The sequence below is a fragment of the Labeo rohita genome, chromosome 17, assembly GCF_022985175.1.
Source record: "Labeo rohita strain BAU-BD-2019 chromosome 17, IGBB_LRoh.1.0, whole genome shotgun sequence".
Classification (NCBI taxonomy): domain Eukaryota; kingdom Metazoa; phylum Chordata; class Actinopteri; order Cypriniformes; family Cyprinidae; genus Labeo; species Labeo rohita.
The window spans coordinates 15,450,259-15,476,003 of record NC_066885.1 but is presented as its reverse complement, the minus strand read 5'-3'; the positions used below and the strand labels follow the sequence as shown (position 1 = coordinate 15,476,003).

The window sequence follows — 25,745 nt, the reverse complement described above, 5'->3', positions numbered from 1 at the left end:
TAACCCCTAGTGTGTATATAAAAAACCAAGATTGATCGTGATGCACAAAGAATCTTTACCCTTTGAAACATTTACACATACCTCTGAAAATACAGGCTGTTTGATTTTACGGAGTAAAATTTGTGCTACTGAACAAGCTAATTTGCTCATGCATTCCTGTGCAAATGATTCAAGTGTTTTTCTGGTTAAACCCCTACTGACCAATAATAACTACCACTATACTCTGGAAAGTAGCTGTTATTACATCAGAGGAGGATGTGTCAGACCTATTTCCTGTTTTTGCTTCTAGTGAATTCATCTTGTGACACTAAGACACAGTGTTTGCCAAAAAAAACGTTTTATCCCCGTGTGGTTCCGTTATGGTGCAAAATAAAAAAAGGATATGTGACAGGAACTGTTTTTAGTCCAAAACACTGTAGTCTGGAATAGAGGATCCATCGAGAATTTTTTCATTTAGATTACCATCATAACACTCGGTTATGAAGTTAATCTTTAAAAACCCAGTAAATTAATAACATGGATTAAATGGAATCTTTAGCATATATTAAAATAACTACCAATTTTCACACTATAATGCTGCCTAAATTCACTTGTAGCTCTTAAAATGATTAAGTGTTATTTTTAGTGATTTATTTTGCATTTATTCAGACAAAGTAGTCATTTGTACAGTATGAAGTTTCACATTTTGTCCGTGCAAAAGATGACTGTCAGGCTGTGAAAACAATCTCAGGACCTCTTTGATCTTAAATCACCCATGTGTGTGTGTGCTGCTTCGTGTGCAGGTTATTAACAGCAAGTTTAATGCTTGGCTGCTTTCACATTAACAGACCAGTGGAACACAATAACCTCCTGCCTCCAGGGAGTCTGGAAGACCTTGTATACAGCCTTCATACACTGCTGTAATAGTAGACGCTTTCTTTGCTTCCTTTCCTTTTCTTGTGCACAAGTTTGTTCCCTCTCTTACTTTAGATAACAAGCAGGTGTTTAATTTCCAGCAAACTACTGTGAAATCCACTTGAGCAGAAATGAAGACATGCAAACTGCTATTGATCTGTTCCATATTGCACTTTATTTAGCTCTGCAGAACTTTCAGGATCTAGAACAGGTTCTAGAACACAAAGACAGAACCGTCAGCCTTCACTGTTGCAGAACGCTTATTGCTTTGCACTCTTTCTTTCACATTTTCTAGCGAGTAGAGGACGCTGACCCCGAAGGGTCAGTCTGTGATGCCATAGACACAACGAGACAAATACTGCATTCTCAGAGTAAAAAACTAAAAACACAACAATGAGGTTTGTGTTACATATAGAAAATTCGAGGATCACTAAAGGACAGAAAACTAAAAACACAAACTACTACAAAAATAATGTCTCTGGAATGACATGGAAGTTGTATGGTGTTCACTGATGGAGGCTCTGAGAGTGGCAGGTGTGGTCAAGTGATTTGACATAAAGGTCACATGACACAGAGGTGTTGGTGCTCTAGGATCCGTAGGTTCCCAGGTACTTTTATTTTCGTTTATGGAACTGGCCGGAATGTCGATTACGTCTCTGTGATTGGTTATGATGATGAGGACAGTGACAGTTGTTGGTCGATCATGTGATTCTGCATCCAGGTCACACGACACAAAGGCGTCAGTGGTCCAGGATCCGGAGGTTTCCAGACACAATTTTATTTTCCAACATGGAGCCGGCCGGAATGTCGATTCGATCTCCATGGTTGGCTATGATGATGACGGTTCCCTGTCGAGGACAGAAATAATCAGACTGTGCAACATCCTGCAAAAACATCCGATTGCAGAATCAACTTTTTTCAAATGTTCCTTGGTCTTACCTTTAGAGAGACCTGCTTTCCAAAAGTCACATCACCAGACACCGTCAAGTGATCCAGCTCTAGCATGTCTGGAATGCTCTCAAATCGTGTGAGATATTCCTGAACCTGAAGGACAAAAAGGAAATTGGATCAGGATCAGATATTAGACTGTATATTAACTCAAGATTTATCTTTAGAGAATCCAAAAGGTGTGATCATGAGGATGTCCTTGTTTTCAAATCTTAGTGGGTTTCTGGCTGGCAGATCTGGTTGTCTTTAATGGTACCTTGGTGAAGGAGCTGCCCAGTTTAACGTGAGGAGTTGTGGGAAACTCGCGCCTCTCGCTCATGGTTAGAGACCCTGCCTCTAGGCTGTACAGGTTGGACATAACCAGTAGGAGGTCAGATGTGGTTTTGACAGGCAGGAAGCGACTGCGAGGCACGTTGATACCCAAGGCGTTATCAAAGCACTTGATGGCAGCACCAACCGCAGTCTCCAGCTGAATGACATTTAGACCTCCATCTAGAGTCTGAGAGAGAGGGAGAAAATGATTATATTACATTTCTCAAAATCTTAAAAGTCTCTGTAAAGCATAAGCAATATTAAATATGTGTCCTGAGTTTGTCATACCACAGAAAAATGTTATTAACCACCCAGCCAAATTTGAATGCCAAAAAAATGGCCAATTAAATGTCAAAATCTGTAAAACATGCGCAGTAAGCTCTCAAATGCTGTTTGCGCTGAAACAACGCCCACTCTTGGGAAAGTTGCTGCCTTAAACTGTCATATAAAAAAAAAATTAAATAAGGAGACCAACCTGTTTTGCAAGTTATCACAAGAAGGTACTATGCATTTATGTGACAAATGCATAGCTTTTGCATAGCTTTTGGCTGAAGTAACTAGAAGTAATGACAGTAACTCATGATTAAGCAGGCAAACATCGAGGCATGATTTCAGGCCCGACCAAAAAAATACTGAACACAAAAATGGTGAAAAACTGTTTAACTGTTTTTCAATAGCTTTTCAGTACTACATAGTTCTCAGTCTTTGTAACATATTTTCAGCAATACATTTCTAACATTTATAATGCATTTAGAAACAATTCTCTGAATTGCCTTTACACTGACTTTAAAACATTTATATCCTAGTTTATATTCACCACTGTATATAGACCTGAACTGAAATGGAAATAGATGGAACAGATATTTTCTTCTGTGTTGTTATATACATCCAATTGAAACAATTGAAATAATGTAGGGCGGGACTTGGTTCTGTTTATGGGTTCTTAGTTGAATTAAGGCAGATATGGATGCGAGTTTGCAGTTACTTGTACGAAAAGGCGGGTTTATGCATACCAAAATGAGCAGAGAATTCTGGCATGTGTCACCAGAGAGAAGTCTGTTGTTACAATGGAAATTCGAGTTATGACATTTTGAATTAAAAAAACAAATAAATGAAATGTGGAATAATCATTCACAACAAATCCCATAACATGTATTTAGAAAATAGGTAGGGTGAATTTTCATTTCACATTGATTTGAAGTTCATATTTATGTTGCAGTGCCTATAGGAAAACATCACACCCTGTGAAAACCCTGGAAAATAAAATAAATGAAGTCTAACTTTTTTTTGAGCTGCTTGTAGACATTATCTGGAGGATTATTAAAAATTAATCAGTGAAATGCCTGGCTTGGTAAAGTGATCAGCCCCTTAGAGCATACCATTAAAAACTTGCTCAGGTGCAAGCAATCCACTTCAAGATTAAACACCAGGCTAATTGCCCCACCCGACATTAATAGTAGTGGTGTAGATTACTTAAAACGAGCTGTTTCTTGAAGACTCCACTGTTAGTAGTGCATGGTACGGCAATGAATTCATCATGGTTGAGAAAGTGCTTTCAAAAGACCCCTGGGATAAAGTTGTTGAAAGGCACAAGTTAGGAGAAGGCTACAAAAACATTTCAAAGGCTTTAGCTATGCCTTCATTAAGAAGTGGAAAGCGTATGGCATCACCAGCACATTGCCTAGATCAGGCCGTCCATCCAAAGTGGATGACAGAGCCAGGAAGACATTGATAAGAGAAGCTACCAGGAGGCCAAAGGCAACTTTGAAAGACCTACAAGGCTTTATGGCTGGGTCTGGTCAGACTGTGCATGTGACAACTATCTCCCAAGCTTTACACAAAGCTGGCCTGCATCCCTCTGCTAGACATCTGAAGACTTGTTCTGAAGACTGATGGCTGTAATTAAAGCAAAAGTTGGCCCTGCAAAGTATTAAATCAAGGGACTGATGACTTTTCCAAATCTGTTATTCAGGTTTTTTTGGTTTTTATTAATTTGCAGAATTGTTGTTTTTTTTCCTTCACTGGTTTGATGTTGTTAGGCCAAAACTGTAAAACTGGAAAAGTTATTTGGAATGGGGTTTGATTTTAGGCTGTATGACAAAGTAACAATTTCAAAGGATTATAATGATTTTCTACAGGCACCGTATCTGTCAAGAAACTATGTGTACTTGTTCTATGAAGGACAATGAGTGATTTTAAATGTCGTTGAGGAAGTGTGAGGCATCACTGAATGCACTGTATAGTTGGCTTCACACAGGCAGAAAAAGTATAAGGTCGACAGAAAAAGGAAAGGGAGGGATTGAATGTGAAGAAATCTAGAACAAACTCAAGTTTCAGCTTAATATGTCTTGCTGGATGAGAGCCTGGGCCTTAGGGGGAGAAATGGTGCTACAATATGGAGCTCTGCTGAACCGTGTACTACTCTACACACACACACACACACACACACACACACACACACTTACTTGGCTATCTAAATGAGGACATATTATAGAACTCTATTGGTTTTCTATAATGCATATTATAATTACTCCACGCTATCCCCTTTGCATTTTACACATCATATCGAGATGCAACCTCTTTTTATATAACCAGCTTCATGTGTGGACAGACAAATTACTTGACATTTGAAAACTGAAAACACTATATAGTGTTTGGTTTGGGCACAGTGCTAGAATAAGAAAAATGTTATTTTATATTTCAAAACATGAGTTTTTTTTTTCATTTGAGCAGTTGCTGAATGTCCTCACAGGGAGCTTTTTAAAGTTTTTTGCCCACTTAGAATTTTAAACTAACTGTCTCACACACAAACACACTTCATCTTATGGTTACCTTTCATTTCTTTAGTCTCCTGTGATAGACTGAGAACAGAAAACCCAACAGAAACCATATATAAATGTCCTTTTTTAGGTGTAAAACCCTCCATCAAACTCTCTGATCACACAAGCCTTGAACTAGATCCCAGATGATGTCTACTCAAATGAGAGATTGGGTCTGGTATAAAAAGGACATCCAAACACACAGTCTCAACATCAGCTTGTTATAGTGCTTGTGTAAAGAGTTTTATAAGTGGGTTTGATTTAGAAGTGAACACTCCACAAAGGAGACTGCTGAAGCCTAGTTCCCACGTGGCCTGATAAATGAATCAGGGTCTCAACTAAGGTTTCAGAAGTGATAGTGTAAAGGAGAGGAATGCCAGGGGCATAAAACAGATTTCTAGTGCATAGCTAGAAATAGTGTTTTACAGTAAAATAAAAGAGTGACTGATTGGGGAGACAAAGACTTAAGAAGGGAAATTCAAACAAGAAATGAAGAATATCAAACGTCTGGTTCTCTAAATGACTACTTGACTAAGCTTTCAGTTTCTCTACCTTAGGGTTGACTATGATTTCCATGTCCATGGCTTTTTGTTCCTGTAGTCTCTTTATGGCAGATAAGGAGATCCATAGGTTGTTGGTGTTGAAGATCTTAAACTTGGTCACGGATTTGAATTCATCTACATGAGCTTTGGGAACCTGGGCGATTTCCAGTAACCGAAGCTTACCATCATACTGAATGAGCGTACCTCCCTGCAACACAAACAACGTTTAAAGACAATGCAACAAACATTTATGTGCATGAACAAATCGGTTTACCCAAGTCACTGAATGATCTTTATGGATATAAATGCATTTAAATTTGGATTAAAAGAAAAAACATACATGATATCCCACACAATTAATATTCTCTTACCTTCACATCAGCTCTGGTCTTGTCTGTGACCTCCATGATGAACTCACAGCGTTTGCCGTTCGGCTGGCTCACCAGGTGGTTCAGTATATACAGGTCTACTGTTGCGCCCAGGTTATCGATGTTGGAGACAAAAATGTACTCCTTTCCTTCAGCGATGAGCTGCTCCAACAGACCGGAGTTATAAAAGCTGGCGTAAATGTCACCATGACCAGGAGGATACCACACATCTGCAGTCTCTCCTGTCATAGCCATGTCCTTAGCGACCGGCAGCAATGACTCCTTATTTATTCGTGGATACCTGGAAAATTCAGGAGAGAAAGTCTAAATTTGTAATGTTTCTAATATAGATTTAAATACTTGTGAATTAAAAGTAAAATAAAACTCAAAATATAAAAATAAAAGCTAATTAAAGTTAATAATAATACAATAATAGTATATAAATAATACAAAAACAACAATAGTCTGTGAAATAAAAATTTTGGTCATATTGACCAAAGTCCCTAAAAGTCAAAAAGATAAAATCGAGAGATAAAATCGATGCAGAAACACAAATTAAGTGTCATAAAGTGTTTCCTCTTTATGGAAAGAAGAAAACATTTCTAGCCTTGTTTATATTTATGGGCACGGAAAATACACTGCTTATGCAAATGTACTTTCAGAGGGGCTCTAAAATCTCCTCTCGCTCTTGCAATTTCAAGCTTATTCAGGTCAAATGAAGCCAGGGAAAACATCTGACGTTCTGTGTAGCCTTCATCCTCCTCCTTGTCCTTTCATCATATTGTCTCTTACACAAGCTTTAGCTTCAACCGGGACTAAATATGTGCTCTCTGTTAGCGCTGTATTCTGAATAACATATGTAACCATATCCCACAAGTGTCTGTTGTTAGCTTTGAGATAAATTTCTGCTCTGACGAGTCCATCAAATATTAACGTATCCCCATTATTGCTGAGAAACCTCATCAATCTTTAACTTGCTTTTACAAAACTTTAAATGTTTGCGACTAAGGGTCAGCAGCACACATCAGGAAGATGTAGAAATTCAACTTTTTTTCCCCATCCTGCACTGAGTCAAAACACCAAATTACAATCTGATTCTTTGTTTAGATGTGTGTGCTAATGCAATGCGTCATAGGTGAGTGATCTATTGTACTCAAATTACATACAGTTGAGGTCAAAATTTACATACACCCTACAGAATCTGCAAAATGTTAACTGTTTTACCAAAATAAGAGGGATCATACAAAATGCATATTATTTTTTATTTAGTACTGATCTGAATAAGAGATTTCACTTCTATGGTTCATATGTTTACTTTGCTATATTTATAATACTTGCTGTGAGAAGTCAGATAAATCTTGAAAATTATTGAAAATATTTTTCATTTAAAATGCATGATTTTAGCATAGGCTTATTAACTAAGCTTCATTTGATAGTAAACAAAAGTCTATTTCATTCAGGTAAATGTGTGTGTGCGGGGATGGGGGCCGTAATACCTGCTCTGGTTGAAAGTGTGTATCTTGACTCTGTGATGCGTGTATTTTTGCAGGATCTTCTTAGTGTCTTCATCCGTATTGAAAGAGTTCATGAGCACCAGTGGAACATCGGCATTGTATGTTTTATTCAAGTGCTAGAGACCACAGAGAAAAACAAATTACTTAGTAAAAACATTATCACTCAAGTTAATTCATGTTTTATCTATTAACATTCTAAACAAGCTAACAATGACTGTGAACCCACATTGTTTCTCATTAATACAGATACTATGGCATGTTTATTACATTCTGCAGCACATTCGGTTTTATCTGGGACAATGAACTCTAGAAAATTCTAAGTAATAGAAGTTACTGTTTAGACAACAACGCTGTAAACGTGAGATTTTTAACACAAGAGCCAAGCTGATAAAATATGGTCTCAAATGGATATAGACATCTCTCCTATCTAATCTCTGTAGTTACACTGGGATATTGAACAGGGTCAATAATTAATCAGATCATTATTAGGTGAATTGGCAAGGTATCAACAGTACTGCAGTAAAAACTGAAAGTAAAAAAGTGGGTATTTTTCAAAGTTTAAGCCTAGTGCTGGACACCAGTTTCTGCAGTAAATCTTGAGACAAATTGCAGAAAACCTTTGGTAAAAACACATGAGTGTCCAAATGAACAGCACAAGCTGACATTAACCATCTTGCGCAAGTTCAAAATGGAGAAAATCTGTCAAATTTAAAAAAGTTCAATGCAATTTTTTTAAACTTTTTTTTTTTTTTTTTTACAATCATACTAGGCTACAAAAAAAAAAAAAAAAAACCCTTTCCCTAATTAAAGAATTACCCATAATTAAATGTAATTCTCCCATGTGTTAATGGTTAACTATACTGAGAATAACTACAAATTTATCATAAAAATGATTAAAAGGAGTATGCATCATATTCTTTCATACACTGCTGGATGACACATGTTAAGTCAGTTTCCTATGAATGTATGCCCATAAATCTCAGCCTGAAGAGAAGCCAAATGGTAATAAGATGGGCTAAGGGCTTGCTAAAGGCCTGCCAAGTACAGAAACGACAGCCTGTATTTCTGAGAAAGAAGGACAGATTACCCATTTACATGTACTAATGGGCCTTATTCAGTGAGTGGGATATCTGACGACATGAGGCAGGTAAACGGTCTGTCGAAGAGACACTGAGCTGAGTGTTCTTCAGCGAGGGCGTCCCACAGGGCTCAGTGTTCAGCCCCTATCTTTTTTTCCCTCTTGCCCAGAACACAGCTCTCTCTGTTTCGGTTTCACCCTAAGTTCTCTTTCATGCTCACTACCTATCTTTCAGTCCACGGCACTGAGAAAAATAACTAGCACAGAGCCCGTTGCTGCCGGTTTAAAATGCTCGCTCTGTATAAATGAAGGAATGTGCCTGAGTTGTACAGCTGTAGATGAGTAGAGCAAGAGAAGGGAAAGACAGAAGAACATATGTTTGTGATTTAAGACCTGTGGGTGGAGGTCTACTTGCTCACTTTCAAATCTCTCATACAGCTGCTGTGTTTTCCCCAGCTGGACTGATTTATATTTCTTTGGGTTCAAATCTGAGAAGCTCTCTTATTTGAAAAGCATTTTAAAAAAAGAGCATAACTGAATGTACATTCCCAGAATTCTAGTGATGTGTATTTTTAAACCAAATGCTAATTACATATTGAAAATTATGTAGGATGGAAATGTTCGTGGTATTTCGTTGCAACAAACAAACTTGTTTAAATCAAAGGAACAATGGCCACTTTTAGGCCCCACTAAACAACCGTCATTGAGAAAACATTAAAACAGGAAACAGGAAAACATTATAGACCTCCATGTGTGAAACTATACACTAGCAGTCAAAAGTTTTTTAACAGTAAGATTTTTAATGTTTTTTAAAGAAGTCTTTTCTGTTCACCAAGCCTGCATTTATTTGATCTAAAGTACAGTAAAAACAGTAAAATTTTGATTTTTTTTTTTTACTATTTAAAATAACGTTTTTTTTATTTGAATACATTTTAAAATTTAATTTATTCCTGTGATTTCACAGCTGCATTTTTAGCATCATTACTCCAGTCACATGATCCTTCAGAAATAATTCTAATATTCTGATTTGCTGTTCAAAAACACTTATTATTATTATTGTTGAAAACAGCTGAGTAGAATTTTTTCGGGTTTCGTTTGAAAGGAGTAATGATGCTGAAAATGTAGCTTTGATAACAGAAATAAATTACATTTTAAAATAAATTTAAATAGAAAGCGGTTATTTTAAATAGTAAAAATATTTCACAATATTACTGCTTTTGCTAAAATTGGATCAAATAAATGGAGGCTTGGAGATCAGAAGAGACTTCTTTAAAAAACATAAAAAATCTTACTGTTCAAAAACTTTTGACTTTCAGTGTCATATGACAAACCTCAATCTGTTGGACGGTTAGATCCAGGAAAGTATTCTCGTTACGGACGCTAATAAGGCTCTTGGGCCCTTTGCAGCCCATGCTGGTTCCCAGACCTCCATTCAGCTTCACCACCACCAACTTATTCAGACTATCTGCGATGTTGTCCGGTAGACCTTTTGCCTTGATCTTGTCATATGGCTGGATCTGAAACAAAGACAAGAAAGACAAACAACTGTCAGTCATGACATGCTTACATTTTATCACCATCTGAAAGTTTATGTAAGGAGTTCTGGATTATATTATACTTGAGTTCATAAATGATCCATCCAGTGACTACAATGAAGTTTCTAAATTTCATCCAGATGCTGTTGCTATTGGTGTGTGTGTTTGTGTGTGTCTCATTGGATTCTTTTACAAAAAAAATCTGACTAAGGGATTAGAAGTCAAACATTGAGGTTAGTGCGCTGTTACGAATGTGTCACTAGGATCATTTTCAAATACAGCAAACAACCACAACACACATTGTGCAAGCACAACACATCTCATAGAGGCAGAAAAAATGACTGTTTAACTGAATAAACAGTCCAACTGCTGGATCAATAGTACTGGTGGGAGGGAGACTGAAAGACGAGAAGAAAAAGACGACGGATTTGTTTTTGTAAGAAAAGAGCCTTTCCTTTTACTCCATTCCTCTTGTTTCCCAGAGGGCCATGGGACACCACCATGAGACATCACTGATGAGTCAGATACCAATAAAATATCACTACATACTTGCGCTAAAATTCAGAGCACAACGCCCCACTTTATGATATTATTACAAATAGATAACCACAAGCATGGAAAAAGGATTAAAAACATTATATCTCTATTACACTCAGCATTTCCGTGACATAAACACACAGACAGATGGAGAGGATGATGTAACCAAGGTCATAATGTTTGTCAGAGAGAAACGAGTGAGTGAGAGAGGGAAGTCAAGACACATGTGTCTGTGTAAGAGAGGGGTAAAGATAAAATGAAAGCATGTTTCCCCCCTCCCCAATCCCGTGAAGCACAAACCAAAGTGCAGTCAAAAAGATTTCACTGGTCATGTCAATCGCAGTATTGACTGCCTACACAAACTGAAACAAATACTAACCCCAACCCTAAGATAAACTCTAATCCTGGTAATCCTAAAATAAACCCTGCATCCTGATAGATAGCATTACTGTTTATCATGATCCATCCATGAGATTTCTGAACTCTGAACTGGATCCATAAAAAAAACTAAACTTTTCTTGACAGGAAAGTGATTGAGTTGACCAATAAAATCAGCTGTGGGGTGAAGTTTGTGCTTAACTGATTTGGTGACAAATTATGACAAAAATCATTCTTCATTTCAAATCGGTGGAATCTGTGACCACAGAACTAATTCCATTCCATACAATTCTAAAATCTGTAAATTCTTGGTCATGAAGTGCTCAGATACAGCCATATACAGTCTCAGTGATCAGATGAAATATAATACGGAGTATGCGTCTTTTTGTATACATATTTGAAGTTTACGGTGCTCAGACAGTGAGGCTGGCAGCAGAGAGGTTGGTGGCTGAAATCCCAGGGCTGCCCATCACTTGGAGAGAACAACAGCCGGGGAGGAAACAGTTCTCTGAGCCGTTTCAAAGAGAAAATCCTTTTAAATGGTCTACTGTGTAAACATTTATGTATTTTCAATCCCTAAATGATTCCTTCAAAAACTGTGGGGATAGTCTGTCCACGTACACTACCAGATTTTTAATGTTTTTTTTTTTATAAGTATCTTCTGCTCACCAAGCCTGCATTTATTTGATCCAAAAACAGCAAAGGCAGTAATATTGTAAAATATTTTTACTATTTAAAATAACTATTTTCTATTTTTATATATTTTAAAATGTAATTCCTGTGATCAAAGCTAAATTTTCAGCATCATTACTCCAGTCTTCAGTGTGACATGAGTCTTCAGAAATCATTCTAATATGCTGATTTGCTGTTCAAGAAACATTTATTATTATTATTATTATTATTATTATTATCAATATTTAAAACAGTTGAGTACATTTTTTTTTCAGTATTCTTTGATGAATAGAAAGATCCAAAAATCAGAATTTATCTGAAATCAAACACTTTTGTAAAATTATACACTATACCATTCAAAAGCTTTGAGTCAGTATAATTTTTATTTATTTATTTATTTTGGTAAGGAAATTTTAGAAATTAATACTTTTATTTAGCAAGGATACTTTAAATTGGTCAAAAGTGATTATAAAGACATTTATAATGTTACAAAAGACTTCCATTTCAGGTAAATTATGTTCTTCTGAACTTTCCATTCATCAAAGAAACCTGAAAAAAAAAAAAAAAAAAAAAAAAATCTACTCAGCTGTTTTCAACCTAATAATAATAAATGTTTTTTTTTCAGAATGATTTCTGAAAGATCATGTGACTGGAGTAAATTCAGCTTTGAAATCACAGGAATGAATTACATTTTAAAATATATTCAAACAGAAAACAGTTAATAGTAAAAATATTTGAAATATTTGTGCTGTACCTTGGATCAAATAAATGCAGGCTTGGTGAGCAGAAGAGACTTCTTTAAAATTAAAAATCTTAAAATTTATGACTGGTAGTGTAAATTCAGCCACATTATTGTAGAATGACAGGACTTGATCAAAGAATGTTATATGACATTTACACTCCCATTCACCACACAGACAATGGTGTCAAATGGCAACATGGTATGTAATTATTACTATATTCATACACTGTGGAATTTACATGTTAATCCAGTTCATTTAAGACAACACCATTTACATTTTTAAAATTTTGTTTGTTGTTTTGTTTGTTGTTTTGGCTCGGTTCAAGTCTACCATGCAGTGAAACTAGATCATCAGTCAACCTTGTAATTAAAAACAGCCCTGAAAAATATCTTCTATATTGACTGCATTTTAATGGCCTACAAACAAACATATGCACGCACATTCATAATGCCATCCATCAATACTCATGACTTAAAATAATTCAGTAACAGCAGTGATATATGTTGAATGTGATTAAGTAGCATTACAGAGAGAGAGTGTAACAATAGTGTGTAGTGGTGTAACGCATGTGTCAGTCTCCTATGTTGATATAATCTCAACATCTGACAACATCTCTTTTAGAGCACTCAACAAACCAGCCTTTTAGCACTTGTGTTATTAATTGTGTTAATATACACGAGTATCTGATCAGTTGTTCTTGCTGTGGTGGTGTGGCTTAAGTCTCTACAGTTTTACAAGTGTCTTCAGTTCCTTGTTTCTTGTTGTGCGTGTGACTGAATAATTGCAATGCAGCTCAGGTGGCATACTTTGCCAATGAAAGGCATGTGACTAAACATGAGCCCAGTTCCAAAACACCATGACACCACTTCTCCTAAGGCCCAAAGCTGACTGAACTTAACTAACCAGTCATCCAGAGAACAACAGAAAGCAAGTATGTGAGATCTGAGGTTGAAACGAAGGCCAGGAATCCTTGTGTCTTAAACCTGCCGCACAGGTTGAATCAGATTGTCGACAACTTATTTCCAGGTCAGCCACATTCCAGTTGCTCAAAACTCAAACCTGTTCACACATTCATAATTAACAAACTGCATAAATAAAAAGTCTCACAGATCCCACAGAGTCACAAGTCCAGAATCTCATTAGTCTCATGAGTCTGTTTGCTTCGCAAGCACATTAGAAGAGCTTCTCCATCTTACAGAAAGAGAGGCTGATGGCAGTATTTAAATGTTCATAGAAATAATACAAGGCATTAAAGGAGAAGTTCACTTCCAGAACAAAAATTTACAGATTTACTCACCCCCTTGTCATCCAAGATGTTCATGTCTTTCTTTCTTCAGCCATAAAGAAATTATGTTTTTTGAGGAAAACATTTCAGGATTTCTCTCCATATAGTGGACTTTTATGGTGCCCCCGAGTTTGAACTTCCAAAATGCAGTTTAAATGCAGCTTCAAAGGGCTCTAAACGGTCCCAGCCGAGGAAGAAGGGTCTTATCTAGTGAAATGATCTGTCATTTTCTATAAAAATTACAATTTATATACTTTTTAACATTTTGTCTTGTCTAGCACTGTGTATTCTGATTTATGACAGTTAGGGTATGTCAAAAAACTTTTTGTAAACAGCGTTTGATCTTTACGTTTACTTTTCTAAACACTGGGTCAGTTTTTCGACGTACCCTCACTGTCATGAACCGGAATACACAAGAGTTCATGCCGAGCTAGACAACATGAGCATTTGAGGTTAAAAAGTATAGGAATTGTACATTTTTTTTTTTTTAGAAAATTTATCATTTTGCTAGATAAAACCCTTCCTTCTTGGCTGGGATCATTTAGAGCCCTTTTAGCTGCACTTAAACTGCATTTTGGACGTCCAAACTCGGGGGCACCATAGAAGTCCACTATATGGAGAGAAATCCTGAAATGATTTTCTCCAAAAAAAAAAAAAAATACAATTTCTTTACGACTGAGGAAAGAAAGACATGAATATCTTGGATGACAAGGGGGTGAGTAAATTATCTGTAAATTTTAGTTCTGAAAGTGAACTTCCCCTTTAAAAGCTGAAAATTACTTTGAGAACATCAGTCTGTGTGAAGTGCATTCTGCATTTTTAAATCTGGTGAATTGTGTGGGTTTGGGAGATAAAGAATGTAAAATGTCATGATGACCTCGACATAAAACCTGGGTAAAAAGTTCTGGGTAAAAGTTCCAATAATGACCTTTTTAAACCACAAACAAGTCAATCAACCACTTATCATGGGTGTAATAGCTATATCTACTGGGACAACAGTGGTCACTATTACAGCAAACATAAGGCGTGATGTTACAGGATCCAGACGTTATGTGGAAACAGACAAGGACTGGTTAGCCTTTAAACACCCAGCAGATGTTAAGGGTGAATGAGCATTTTTTTTTTTTTTTGTCAAAGACTGTTTCATAAGGACATGCACACAATGACACACCCTCAAGCTACAAAGAGAGAAAGCACAGACAGCCCATCCCTAAGGTCCCAATGTCCCAAACCAAACATATTACAGCATTTCAACATCACCTTCTTCAAATATCCTTAAATTTACATGGATATACACACAAGGGTCAGTCAACATCATTCTTGAAGTCTGAAAGGAGTTGGAAGGAGCTAAGGCATTTAATATCCTGCTCTAATGACCTGGCTATATGCTGCAGACTATAGTATCACTTCACTTCACAGTTTCATAGTACAGTCTGCATGTGGTTCCTCACGGAGCTGAAAGTCTTCCGTGTGGGTTTCTGGCTCTAAGAGAACATTGCATAATCAGCACAGACCCAGAGGAAAGCAGACCGACACTGGATTCTTTATGTGAAACACGAACACACACACAGCCAAATCAAATTAGGAGATACTTTTGTTCATGACTTGTTTTCCTTGCACTCTGCCTTGTCCACAGATGAATCCATTTCAAAGCTTTATTTATGATTTTCCTTGCACACACACACAATCATTCACATTAGGTCTATGAAGGCTAATACTGTTACTCTAACTCTAAACGTGTATGAATGTCATGCAAATTTTTTCATGCTGGACTTAATCACAGCTGGGTAATTCCCAGAGCCTGAGGCAACACTAATGCCCACACACGAGACTCAAAAGAAAGGCTCTCAGTCTGTTTTAATGCCTGAAGCGTGTATAGATACATCAGGCTTTGCTTTCTCTGCATATTGAGTTTATAAGTCTACAATCAAATGAAATGAATAATATGAGTGTGTAAGAATTAGGCCTGTGTTGCGATCAATCACTTGCTTATCTTACCGAGTCCTCAGGGGGCCTGTTGATTTTTGACCACTCTACTGAAGGTCCCTTCACCTGCAGAAATCGGTGGAATAAATTCCTGAAGCCTTCAAAGTCCTTCTTAGACACCTGAGGAAGAGAACAGACAAAAATGAGTTAATTATTGAGGAAGGTCCTTCCCGTTTTCTCGTTCTGAGAAACAAATCATTATCAGTCATTAAACTCAACCTCTAGATATTTTGTCAGATTATGCATAGCGGTCGGTCAATGTGCATTTGTAATCATCAGTATGTACTTTACATTTGGATTGCAATTTTTTACATTTAAAGGGCATCGGCTGTCACCTTCTTCTGAATCACACATTTGTTATGATTCTAGTCTGCTTATTTTAAAGAAAAAACATCATTTTATCAGCATAATAAACAACCTGCCAGCATAAATTTCTAATCTTGTTCTGTACAATCTGGCAATTAAAACTCCTAAAGGCTTCTGAAATAATTAACACCCTGCTGAGAAAGATCACTGGGTCCTCAGGCCTCTCACTGAGCACATCATTAAAAATAAAACCTGTTTGATGAAAATCCATAAAACTCCCTTGTGCCTGCTGAGAATTTAAAGTTCAATAACTCTGTACTCTAATCAAAGTGTAACTTTGATAAATAAACCTGAAAAGAAGCTTGTGAGGCAATATTGACAGAAGAGAACAACTGTTAACGCTTAAGTAGTATTAAGTAGCATTTAATAAAATGCATGTACTAAATAATATAGATTTAGGGTTGTTACAATACTTAAATTTCCATAGTCGATACCACTGCCAGTGAAATTTATTGATTCTTGATACCATAGCAAATTTTTATGCTAATGTACATACACCTTTATTTAAAATAATATTTATAAATATAAATAATTAATATAAATATATAAATCACATCAGATCTGAAGGATCATGACTATGAAAAATGGAGTAATGGCTGCTGAAATTTCAGCCAAATTAATACTTTTTAAAATATATATATTTATATAAATTTATATTTTACAATATTTTAACTGTTTTAACTGTATTTTTCTTCAAAGAAATGCAGCCTTTATGAGCATAAGAGACTTCTTTCATAACAATTAAAAGAATCTTACTGACCTCAAAGTTTGATCAGTAGTAAAAATATATTTACATTTACACTGCTGTTCAAAAGTTTGGGATCAGTAAGATTTTTAATGTTTTTTAAAGAATTCTGGACTGTATTTACTGTATTTACTTGATCAAAAAATAAATACATAAAAAAAAACCCTAATATTGTGAATTATTATTACACATTACAATATAGGCTTTCTATTTTAATATATTTTAAAACATAATTTATTCCTGTGATGCAACGCTGAATTTTCATCAGCCATTACTCCAGTCTTTCAGTGTCACATGATCCTTCAGAAATTATTCTAATATGCTGATTTATTACTTTTATTATCAATGTTGGAAACAATTGTTCTGCTTAATAATTTTGGAACCTGTGATCTTTTTTTCAGGATTGTTTGATGAATAAAAAGTTATAGCAATAAAAAGAACAGCATATTCAAAATAGAAATCATTTCTAACAATATAAGTCTTTGCTATAATTTTTTTTTAATCAATTTAACACCTCCTTGTTGAATAAAAGTAAAATAAAACTTTTAAATTGTAGTTTATATTGTTAGAAAAGATATCTATTTTAACTGTATTTATTAAAGAATCCTGAAAAAAGTATCACAGGTTCCAACAAAATATTAAGCAGTACAACTGTTTTCAACATTGATAATAAATCAGCATATTAGAATGATTTCCGAAGAATCATGTGACGCTGAAAATTCAGCTTTGCATCACATGAACTTTTCAAATATATTTCACATTGAAAACAGTTATTTTACATTGAAATAATATTTCACAGTATTATAGTTTTTTCTGGATTTCTGATCAAATAAATGCAGCCTTGATGAGCATAAGAAACATCTTAAAAAAACATAAAAAACCTTACTGTTCCCACACTTTTGAACAGCAGTGTATATTATAACATTTTATTAAATAAATAATAATGTTAACATTGCTTGCTTGATTAATATTAATATTCTAATAATAAAACAGCAACAGGTCTATCAGAATTTATTTCACTGCCTAATCCACAGATTTGGAATTTTGACATCCATTTTTTTTCCATGAACTGAACTTAATAGGTTTATATTCAGTTCACCACTTCAAAATTGATTTGTTCAGATTTGCTTCAAACATTAATGTGAGAGCCACTTATGAATCAGAAAACAATACAGATAATGTTACTTTACTTAAGAATCAACATGTGACTAAAGTAATGGTGCTTTTGACATCCTGACTTAAAAGGTGGCTACAATGAATAGTAGAATGACAGTTTATATGCATACACATCAAAGATGTCTTCATAAAAGTGGGGCAATTATGTAAACTGTAATTTGAAGGCGTCTTCCCATTTCCTTATCATACTTTATTTGAGCTAGCAGGGTGTGGGTTTTAATACGTCATTTGACGGTAAATGTTTGGGTGGGATTACGGGAGTCTGTGTGTAATGGAGAGGGAGGGATACAAGCGTCAGTATGTGTCACTGTGATGACGGCTAAGCCTGATTATTACCATATGGTCCTGAGGAAACACTTCGGTAGATCGCCAAACCTCTCAGAGTTTCGCTATCTGACCTGGTCTAATTAACTCAAAACTGAGACGTTTAGTAAAAAAGAGAAAATGAAGGAAGGGGAAAAATGTGGGCCTGAAGAACTGAGACAAATTAAACATCAGCTCACTAGTGCAATGAAATCTCTCCTGTCACACTAGCATGTCGTTCATCAGCTGCAGCACTCAGATGGCACCAAAAGAGGGTCCCTCTCATTTTTCATCTTTGCTTACTTCTTCATTCAAATGTGCACTGAATCTGTGAGACTATAAAGAATAAATTATGATTTTTGTTTCTAATTAAAAGTGCACGCAGTAATTGTTCACATTAAAAAATGAGTGTACTTTTATAAAATGTGTTTAAAACGATGCACACTCATTTGAGATGAAAATTCCAGTCATGGCAGCGGTCTAATAAGAGCAGTTTTGTTTTACATGGCGCAGGATTGCCTCCTGATCTGACATGTTGAGATCACATAACCAGCCAAATACTACTTGCTTTATCTCGGTAATCCCCCAAGTACATCCCCCTTTTGCTTGTGGAAGATATTGTGGAATCATGGCTGATGATGAATAGAGCATTTCTCCAAATGCATGAGTAACTAAAAACGTTTGCATGATGCAGAAACCGTTATACGTTCCTGATCTCACCTAAACTACGATTTTTTTTTTTAAGCGAAGAATGCTGTTGTATTGAACTTATAGTTCATGAAAGAATCCTGAAAATATATTACGTTTCCTCAATAACAAATGTTTCTTGAATGCCAAATCAGCATATTAGCCTGAAAGGAGAAGTTGACTTCCAGAATAAAAATTTCCTGATAATTTACTCACTCCCATGTCATTCAAGATGTTCATGTCTGTCTTTCTTCAGTCGAAAAGAAATTAGGGTTTCTGAGGAAAACATTTTAGAATTTTTCTCCATATAGTGGACTTCAATGTGACCCAATGGATTGAAGGTCCAAATTGCAGTTTCAATGCAGCTTATCTAGCAAAATAATCTGTCATTTTCTAAAAAAAACCTTAAAATTCATATATTTTGTAACCAAAAATGCTCGTTTTGCACTAGGTTGTCCTCACGCATTACGTAATCATGCATGAGTGACATAGGTGGAAGTAGCAACCCAGTTTTTACAAAGCAAAAGTGCAAAGAGAGTCAAATGCCCTTTACAAAAAAAGATTAAACCACGATGTCGAACGATTTTGTAGTTGGAGGAGAAAATAAGATGGAGTTTTTGCGACTGAAGAAAGAAAGACATGAACATCTTGGATGACATGGGTGTAAGTAAATTTACATTAAATATTTATTCTGGAGGTGAACTAATCCTTTAAAGGGTTTCTACACCCCAAAATAAAAATTTTGTCATTAATCACTTACCCCCATGTCGTTCCAAACCTGTAAAAGCTTCGTTCATCTTCGAAACACAATTTATGATATTTTGGATGAAAACCAGGAGGTTTGTGACTGTCCCATTGACTGCCAGGTAAGTATCACTATCAAGACCCAGTAAAGTATGAAAGACATTGTCAAAACAGTCTATCTGCCATCAGTGGTTCAATGTGACTTTTATGAAGCGATGAGAATACTTTTTTGTACGTGTAGTGCCATTTTAGAGAGTAACCGCTGGACGCAAACTTGCGTATGCTGGATACGCTGTTTTCGTTCAAATCAAAGCGTAAATATTAAGGATGTTGCAATTCTCAATATAATATTGAACCGTTCGGTATGACCTCCACGGTTCAATACGCGCTTGTGAATTGTGGTTTTTCGGTTTTGCATTTAAATAGCTTCCTTGTTTTATTTCTCTCGGAATTTGCTGTATGTGCGCCAGTGATTTCACGTGCTAAAATGAGCAAACGCTTCCCCGATTATATTTGAAAAAGCAACACACGCAGAGCATCTTCCCTTCTAATGAAATGCAATGATAAGCCTTTCTAAACCTGTTGTCCAACAAGAGTTATAAAAACAAAACATTAGAACTTGTTTTTAATTCTTAACATTAGTCGAGTGTTTGAAATAACTTCCTTATGTGATCCGATGTGGATTCTTATCACAGAATGAGACAGACAATAAATGCTATACTCATATTCTATGTATGTCGATTAGCAATGGCTTATGAAAATACACGAGATGGCTTGAAGAACACAGATAAACCATATATTATTCTAGACGAGTGTTTATTGTCCTTACATTTTATCATTCAAAACATTTAACGTTATATCGTTTTATCCAGTCATAGACTCATAGCAATAGCGATGCCTTTATCTACATTAGAGAAGCTGGAACGGAACGTAATCGAACAAATGTGGATTTTCTGCATGAGGGAGCCCTCTAGCGTTCCAGTTTGAATGAAAGCCATTCTATTTTGCTTACAAATCGAAAAAATAAAACCTCTCTCAAAAGAAAAATAAGCAGACATATACTAAACCATGTTTTTTTTCAATGTATAGAGGTTTAAGGGACTATTTTGTTAATTTGTTGCAAAAAAACAAAACAAAAAAAAAACACTGAAGTGGCAAGATATCAGAACCGAACTGAACCGAAAACCGTGGCTAAAAACCGAGGTACGTATTGAACCGTGGACTAACTGTATTGTTGCATCCCTAGTAAATATACGTAGGAAAAGTATCCGTGTGGTGCAGTTTGACACAGAACAGCATACGCAGTTTGCATCCAGCGAATACTCTCCAAAATGGTGATACGCTGACGCGGAGGAGACAAATTCAGATTGAACCGCTATTTTGACGATGTCTTTGATTGTCAAAATAGTGATTTAGTGATTAATTTTTGGGGTGGAGTAACCCTTTAAGGATCATATGACACTGAAGACTGGAGTAATGCCTACGCAAAATTTAGCTTTGCCGCCAAAGGAATAAATTACATTTTAAAATGCGTTAAACTGTGCAAGACTGTTATTTTAAATAACAAACAAATGCAGCCTTGGTAAACATTAAAAATCTTACAGACCCCAAACATTTGAATAGTAGTGTACATCATTCAAGTAGTACAATTTTTTTATGTGTGTAATTGTTTGTAGCTTGTATCTCACCTCAGCTTCTGCGCCTTTGACTGTGCTTAAGAGTTTTTCCAGTTCGACGTGCATAGAGCTCTCCAGCTGCTGTCGCATCACTTCCTGAAACTGAGCCATCCCGTTGATGTTGCTCGGTAGCTCTTTACTCAGACCTAAAATTACAACCAAACACCTTAATGTTAAAGTTCTCACATTAACTATACAATGAATAAAAAGATAGTTCAGTGATTTTCCAACAAACAATCTGCAGTAGGAATGGACAATAGAGTTGGTGTGTTCAAACTTTCAAATCTTTTACATCAGATTGTTTTGAATAAATCTTACTTGCAGATAAGAAAACTGACAGGGTACATTGAGAATTGTACCACCACCTTACTTGCGGCCCACAATGATAAGACTCCCACCCAAGAAGCCATGAAAGCACATATATGTTATCAAGAGCATTGGCATCATCCACTGGGCTCAGGGTTAATTTGTTGTAACGTCACCCATTTACACTGGCTGTAATGTAAGGTGTGACTAAGACTTCCCTGTTCTACCACAAACACCCTCCTTTATCCTTGAGTGAGTGGGTACAATAAACAGGTTAATCTACATTTTATTTGATATGGTTTGTCCAATAATAGATGCTGAGCTTGAGGTAGGGAGGAGGAGGAGGAAATGCCCAACTTTTTTTTATTATTATTATTATTTACAGGCCATTTATTTAGAAGACAGTATAGAAGGAAAGGAAAGAAAGGAAAGTGGGGGAGATAAAAAGGCAACAGGATTCAGACTCATATTCCTCCTAAGACAACAGTAATGTTTTGGTAGCGACCATATCACATTACAGAATTTTAACTCATACTAAAACTCTACTAAAACATACTAAAATAACTAAAAATAACTAAAATTTGCATAACTACTAAAAAAAATTCTCCTCAAATAAAGAATTATTTGTTCCCTTTTGTCACTACCAAACAATGATGACATGTTTCGGTAGTGAAAATTTTAGATACTTCTGAACCTAGCATGATAACATGGTTAGCTAGTACAGTTCTGAACAGTTGTACACACATAAAAACTCAATGTTATGGAATAACACCCAAAAAGTATGTTTAATTGCAGAAAAAAGGTGTTTGCTTAGTTACACACAGATTTTCAGACTTTTGAACACTTTAACCTCAAAATGATGGGGATTATCTACTCACCTACGAGAGAGCATGACACATATATATTTCCAGATCATAAATGTAGGGGTGTAATTAAAATTAAACTTTAAAATTTAAGTTTCAGAATTTACAAAGAAAATATATTTTTTGAACTTCACTTTTTAAAAAAATCAAAAAGATATATTTTTTAAAACAATGGAATAAAATGCAAAAATTAATTTAATATCATTTTCATAAGTTGAAATTTAGAGGTTAGGGTTCAGGACAGCCACCTCCCAATTGAAAGTATCAAATAAATGATGATTTTATGTATATTAAGCTTATTAATAATGTAAATATTATTGTGGGTTTCAATAGATAATAGAAGGATCTTAGTAAACATGGTTTGAGTACTTAAATGCTTTCTAAATGTGTTCGCAATTCTGATGAGTTGTAGAATACCTTGTGTACCATTGCTCTACCTGACTGAATCCTGCTTGACCACATTTACATTTACATGACCAGCGAATTACCAACTAAATACATAAAAGGACATGAAATATTGATTTGCTCTTTAACACATGTGATTATCTGAGAAGAAAGAGAGTGGAGTGATGCAATAAGTATAATACTACTAGCACAGTTACACCTTGGGGGAATTTGTAAAGGTACACTGTAAAAGAAAAATTGTCAGAATACCTAAACATGTACTTCATGTACTAAAAATGTAAGTGAATTTGTTTCGTTCAAGTATTTAATACTAACACAATAAAACATTTCATACTACTAAATCAACCTGATTACATGAGGTTAAATCAACATGAGGAACTTTAAGGGTGAGTTCAGGTATAAATAGCTTATTAAACAGCTCATTTCTTGTAGTGGGAAAAAAGTGACTAAGAATGGTGGCTTTTGCAGCATTGTGTATATTGCATGCCATTTACAAATGATTCTGCCAACACAACAAATCATTTCTGTATGTATATTACAGTGCTCTTCATTCACAGCAAAGAAAACATAAAAAACTACTAGAGTAAAGCCATAAGCTCTCAAAAAGCTGCAGTCATCAAACTTGTTACGCACGAGTCAAAGGGCAACTGCACTGTACAGACACAACCCTAAAGACACTGTGGTCCAGATGTCTGAAACCACTGGTGAAAATGCTTTATGTTTTAATACTTTTATTACAAATTGTATTATTAGCATAAAAAACTTTGTTTAAATTTGAAAATTGAAATTTGTATGTCCCTCTTTCGCACTAATGACCTTAGCGCTTAAGCTCCACAACTATGGGATGGTCGTGTTTTCCAGCATGATTTGAGACTGATTCAAAGAGCATATTGAGGAAGTAAGAACATATTACCGTCTGTACACTGTCCAAGTTCACGTGATCGGTTTCACAAACTAATTTAAAAGGGACCCATAAAAAAGGCAGAATCTTGTTAATGATTTACACTATCACTCAAAAGTTTGTTTTGATGATTTTTAATGATTTCTAATGGCTTTATAGTTCTATTTCTATCTGATACTAAATATTTTGATTCCAAATAAATGCTATTTTAAACTTTCTATAGTCAAAGCTTCCTTCAAAAAGAACCATGGTCTAACAATTAAAGAAAAAAAAAACATTTTAACATTTTAGAATATATTTAAAAAGATAATATTTCACAGTATTGTGTTTTAAATGAGTTTTTTAGCCTTTGTGAGCATAGGAAACTTTACAAACCATTAAACAATTTTACTGAGCCCAAAAGTTTGAGCAGTGTATGCTACAATGCTTCTTTGTATTATTTTCAAAATCCTAAAACTTCTTTTTATTTCCAGGTCTACATTAGACTTGAAATCTTAGATTTTCTGTGACCTCAGACTTTTGGACCCCACTGTAAATCCGAGACGCTGCCAAATACAAACAGCAATAGTACCTCAGCCAGTAATCGTGTTTAATGTAAAATCTCTTTAAATTACACACACTGTCAGACCAAATGAATAGCTGTCAGAGAACCAGACCTCTGACAGCCAAACCAAAGCGAGGAATGGACAGACAGTCTGGAAAGGTCTGGGGTTTACAGAATGCTCTCTATAAACCTTTCCATCTTTTTGCAACTAAAGTCAGCATTGCCTGAGGGGTCCATTTAGCTCTCACTCTCATCAGAATTCAACTGACAGCTTGTACATGGTGCAGTAAGATCCATTTGATCACTAGATACCAGTAGGCAACGTCTAATTAATTAAAATATATCCAGAAAACTTTTAAAATACTTAATGAGTAAATATAAAACAGTAAAACCAGGACTTGTACACGTTCTTACCTTCAACGTAAAGCGACATAGTCTCTGTCCTCTAAACTCTATAAAATGCAGTTCGGTTAAATAGTACAACAATAATCCTGTTTTATTCCTAATCCCGCTCAAGTAATGGGGAAAACAGCAACATAAATACAGTCCTGTCGTGATTTGAGGCTTATCGGTAGTAGTAATAACAAGACAGAAGGTCAGCTGATCGATTCTCTCATTCTGTTCAAGAGCGCTTTCCTCTGGCGTTCACAGGCTTTTAAACTAACCATCTCTCTCTCACTCTTTTCTCCTCCCACTGAATATCGAGCAACGCGGGGAGAGTAAAAGGCTGTCTCGTCGACCTTTACTCGCGCGTTAATTTATTACTTATGGGAGACGGTGTGTTATATTAAAAGGTGAAGTAATTATGTGTATCTCTCGGTGTGCATTTGTGGAAATGACATTTGTGCTCAGCCCCTATCCGTGATTACTTAACACGTCATTGCAATCCAGCCGCGCTTCCTCGATCACGTCCACCAGACTCTGATGTTGTCCTAGGATCATTTCTAAGATGTTTAGGATCAATTTTGTTTAATTTTAGCGAGGGACCATATTCTAAGAAACTAAATGTTGCTGGCTGCAGTGTTATTATAAAGTACGGACTGTGCTTGTTATTGCAGTATTTTCGTCCTTGCAGTCATAGCGCAGCGACGTTCTCCTCTATGTGTAACGTTAAACTAATAGTAGACGCTTGACCTTAAGTCGTTGCTTCAAAAAACGTCGCTTTTAAACGAGATTTACGAGTTTAGGAACGCGGCAGAGGAAGTGTTTCCCTGGCGTTATAGTATTATAGATGCAAAGCGAATGTGAAAGTAGATTTGAAATGTCTTACTCTGAATGCTAGAAGATGCTGTCGGGAGCTGCTGAAGGTTGTTCCGGAACAGCGACGTGTTTCCCTCTCTGGCCAACCAACTTTCTTCTCTCAGAAACAGCAGTGCGAGGTCACTGAAACACTGCGGAAGTGCTTCGCTAAAATATTT

General features: G+C 35.8%; 1 protein-coding gene across 2 annotated transcripts; it reads right to left on the bottom strand.

Moving 5' to 3' along the window:
* Positions 1-1,046: 1,046 nt before the first annotated feature.
* On the bottom strand, positions 1,047-25,745 carry ugp2b (UDP-glucose pyrophosphorylase 2b). 2 transcript variants are annotated; one of them, XM_051133298.1, is made up of 10 exons: positions 25,598-25,745; positions 21,321-21,454; positions 15,624-15,731; positions 9,807-9,992; positions 7,380-7,513; positions 5,887-6,184; positions 5,526-5,723; positions 2,099-2,341; positions 1,834-1,938; positions 1,047-1,742 (listed from the first exon to the last, which is right to left on the bottom strand). In XM_051133298.1, the coding sequence occupies exons 2-10, from the start codon at positions 21,417-21,419 to the stop codon at positions 1,635-1,637; spliced, it is 1,479 nt and encodes a 492-aa protein (XP_050989255.1). In that variant the 5' UTR covers positions 21,420-21,454; positions 25,598-25,745; the 3' UTR covers positions 1,047-1,634. The 2 variants fall into 2 exon arrangements, with proteins under 2 accessions (XP_050989255.1, XP_050989253.1); XM_051133296.1 differs by lacking the exon at positions 25,598-25,745 and adding an exon at positions 24,742-25,236.

Excerpts from the sequence above, each read along its gene's own strand:
- ugp2b (XM_051133296.1), bottom strand. Across the intron at positions 2,342-5,525 it reads AAATCATAGTCAACCCTAAG|ACTCTAGATGGAGGTCTAAA; the intron begins GTAGAGAAACTG and ends CCTCTCTCTCAG. Across the intron at positions 1,939-2,098 it reads TGGGCAGCTCCTTCACCAAG|GTTCAGGAATATCTCACACG; the intron begins GTACCATTAAAG and ends TTTGTCCTTCAG.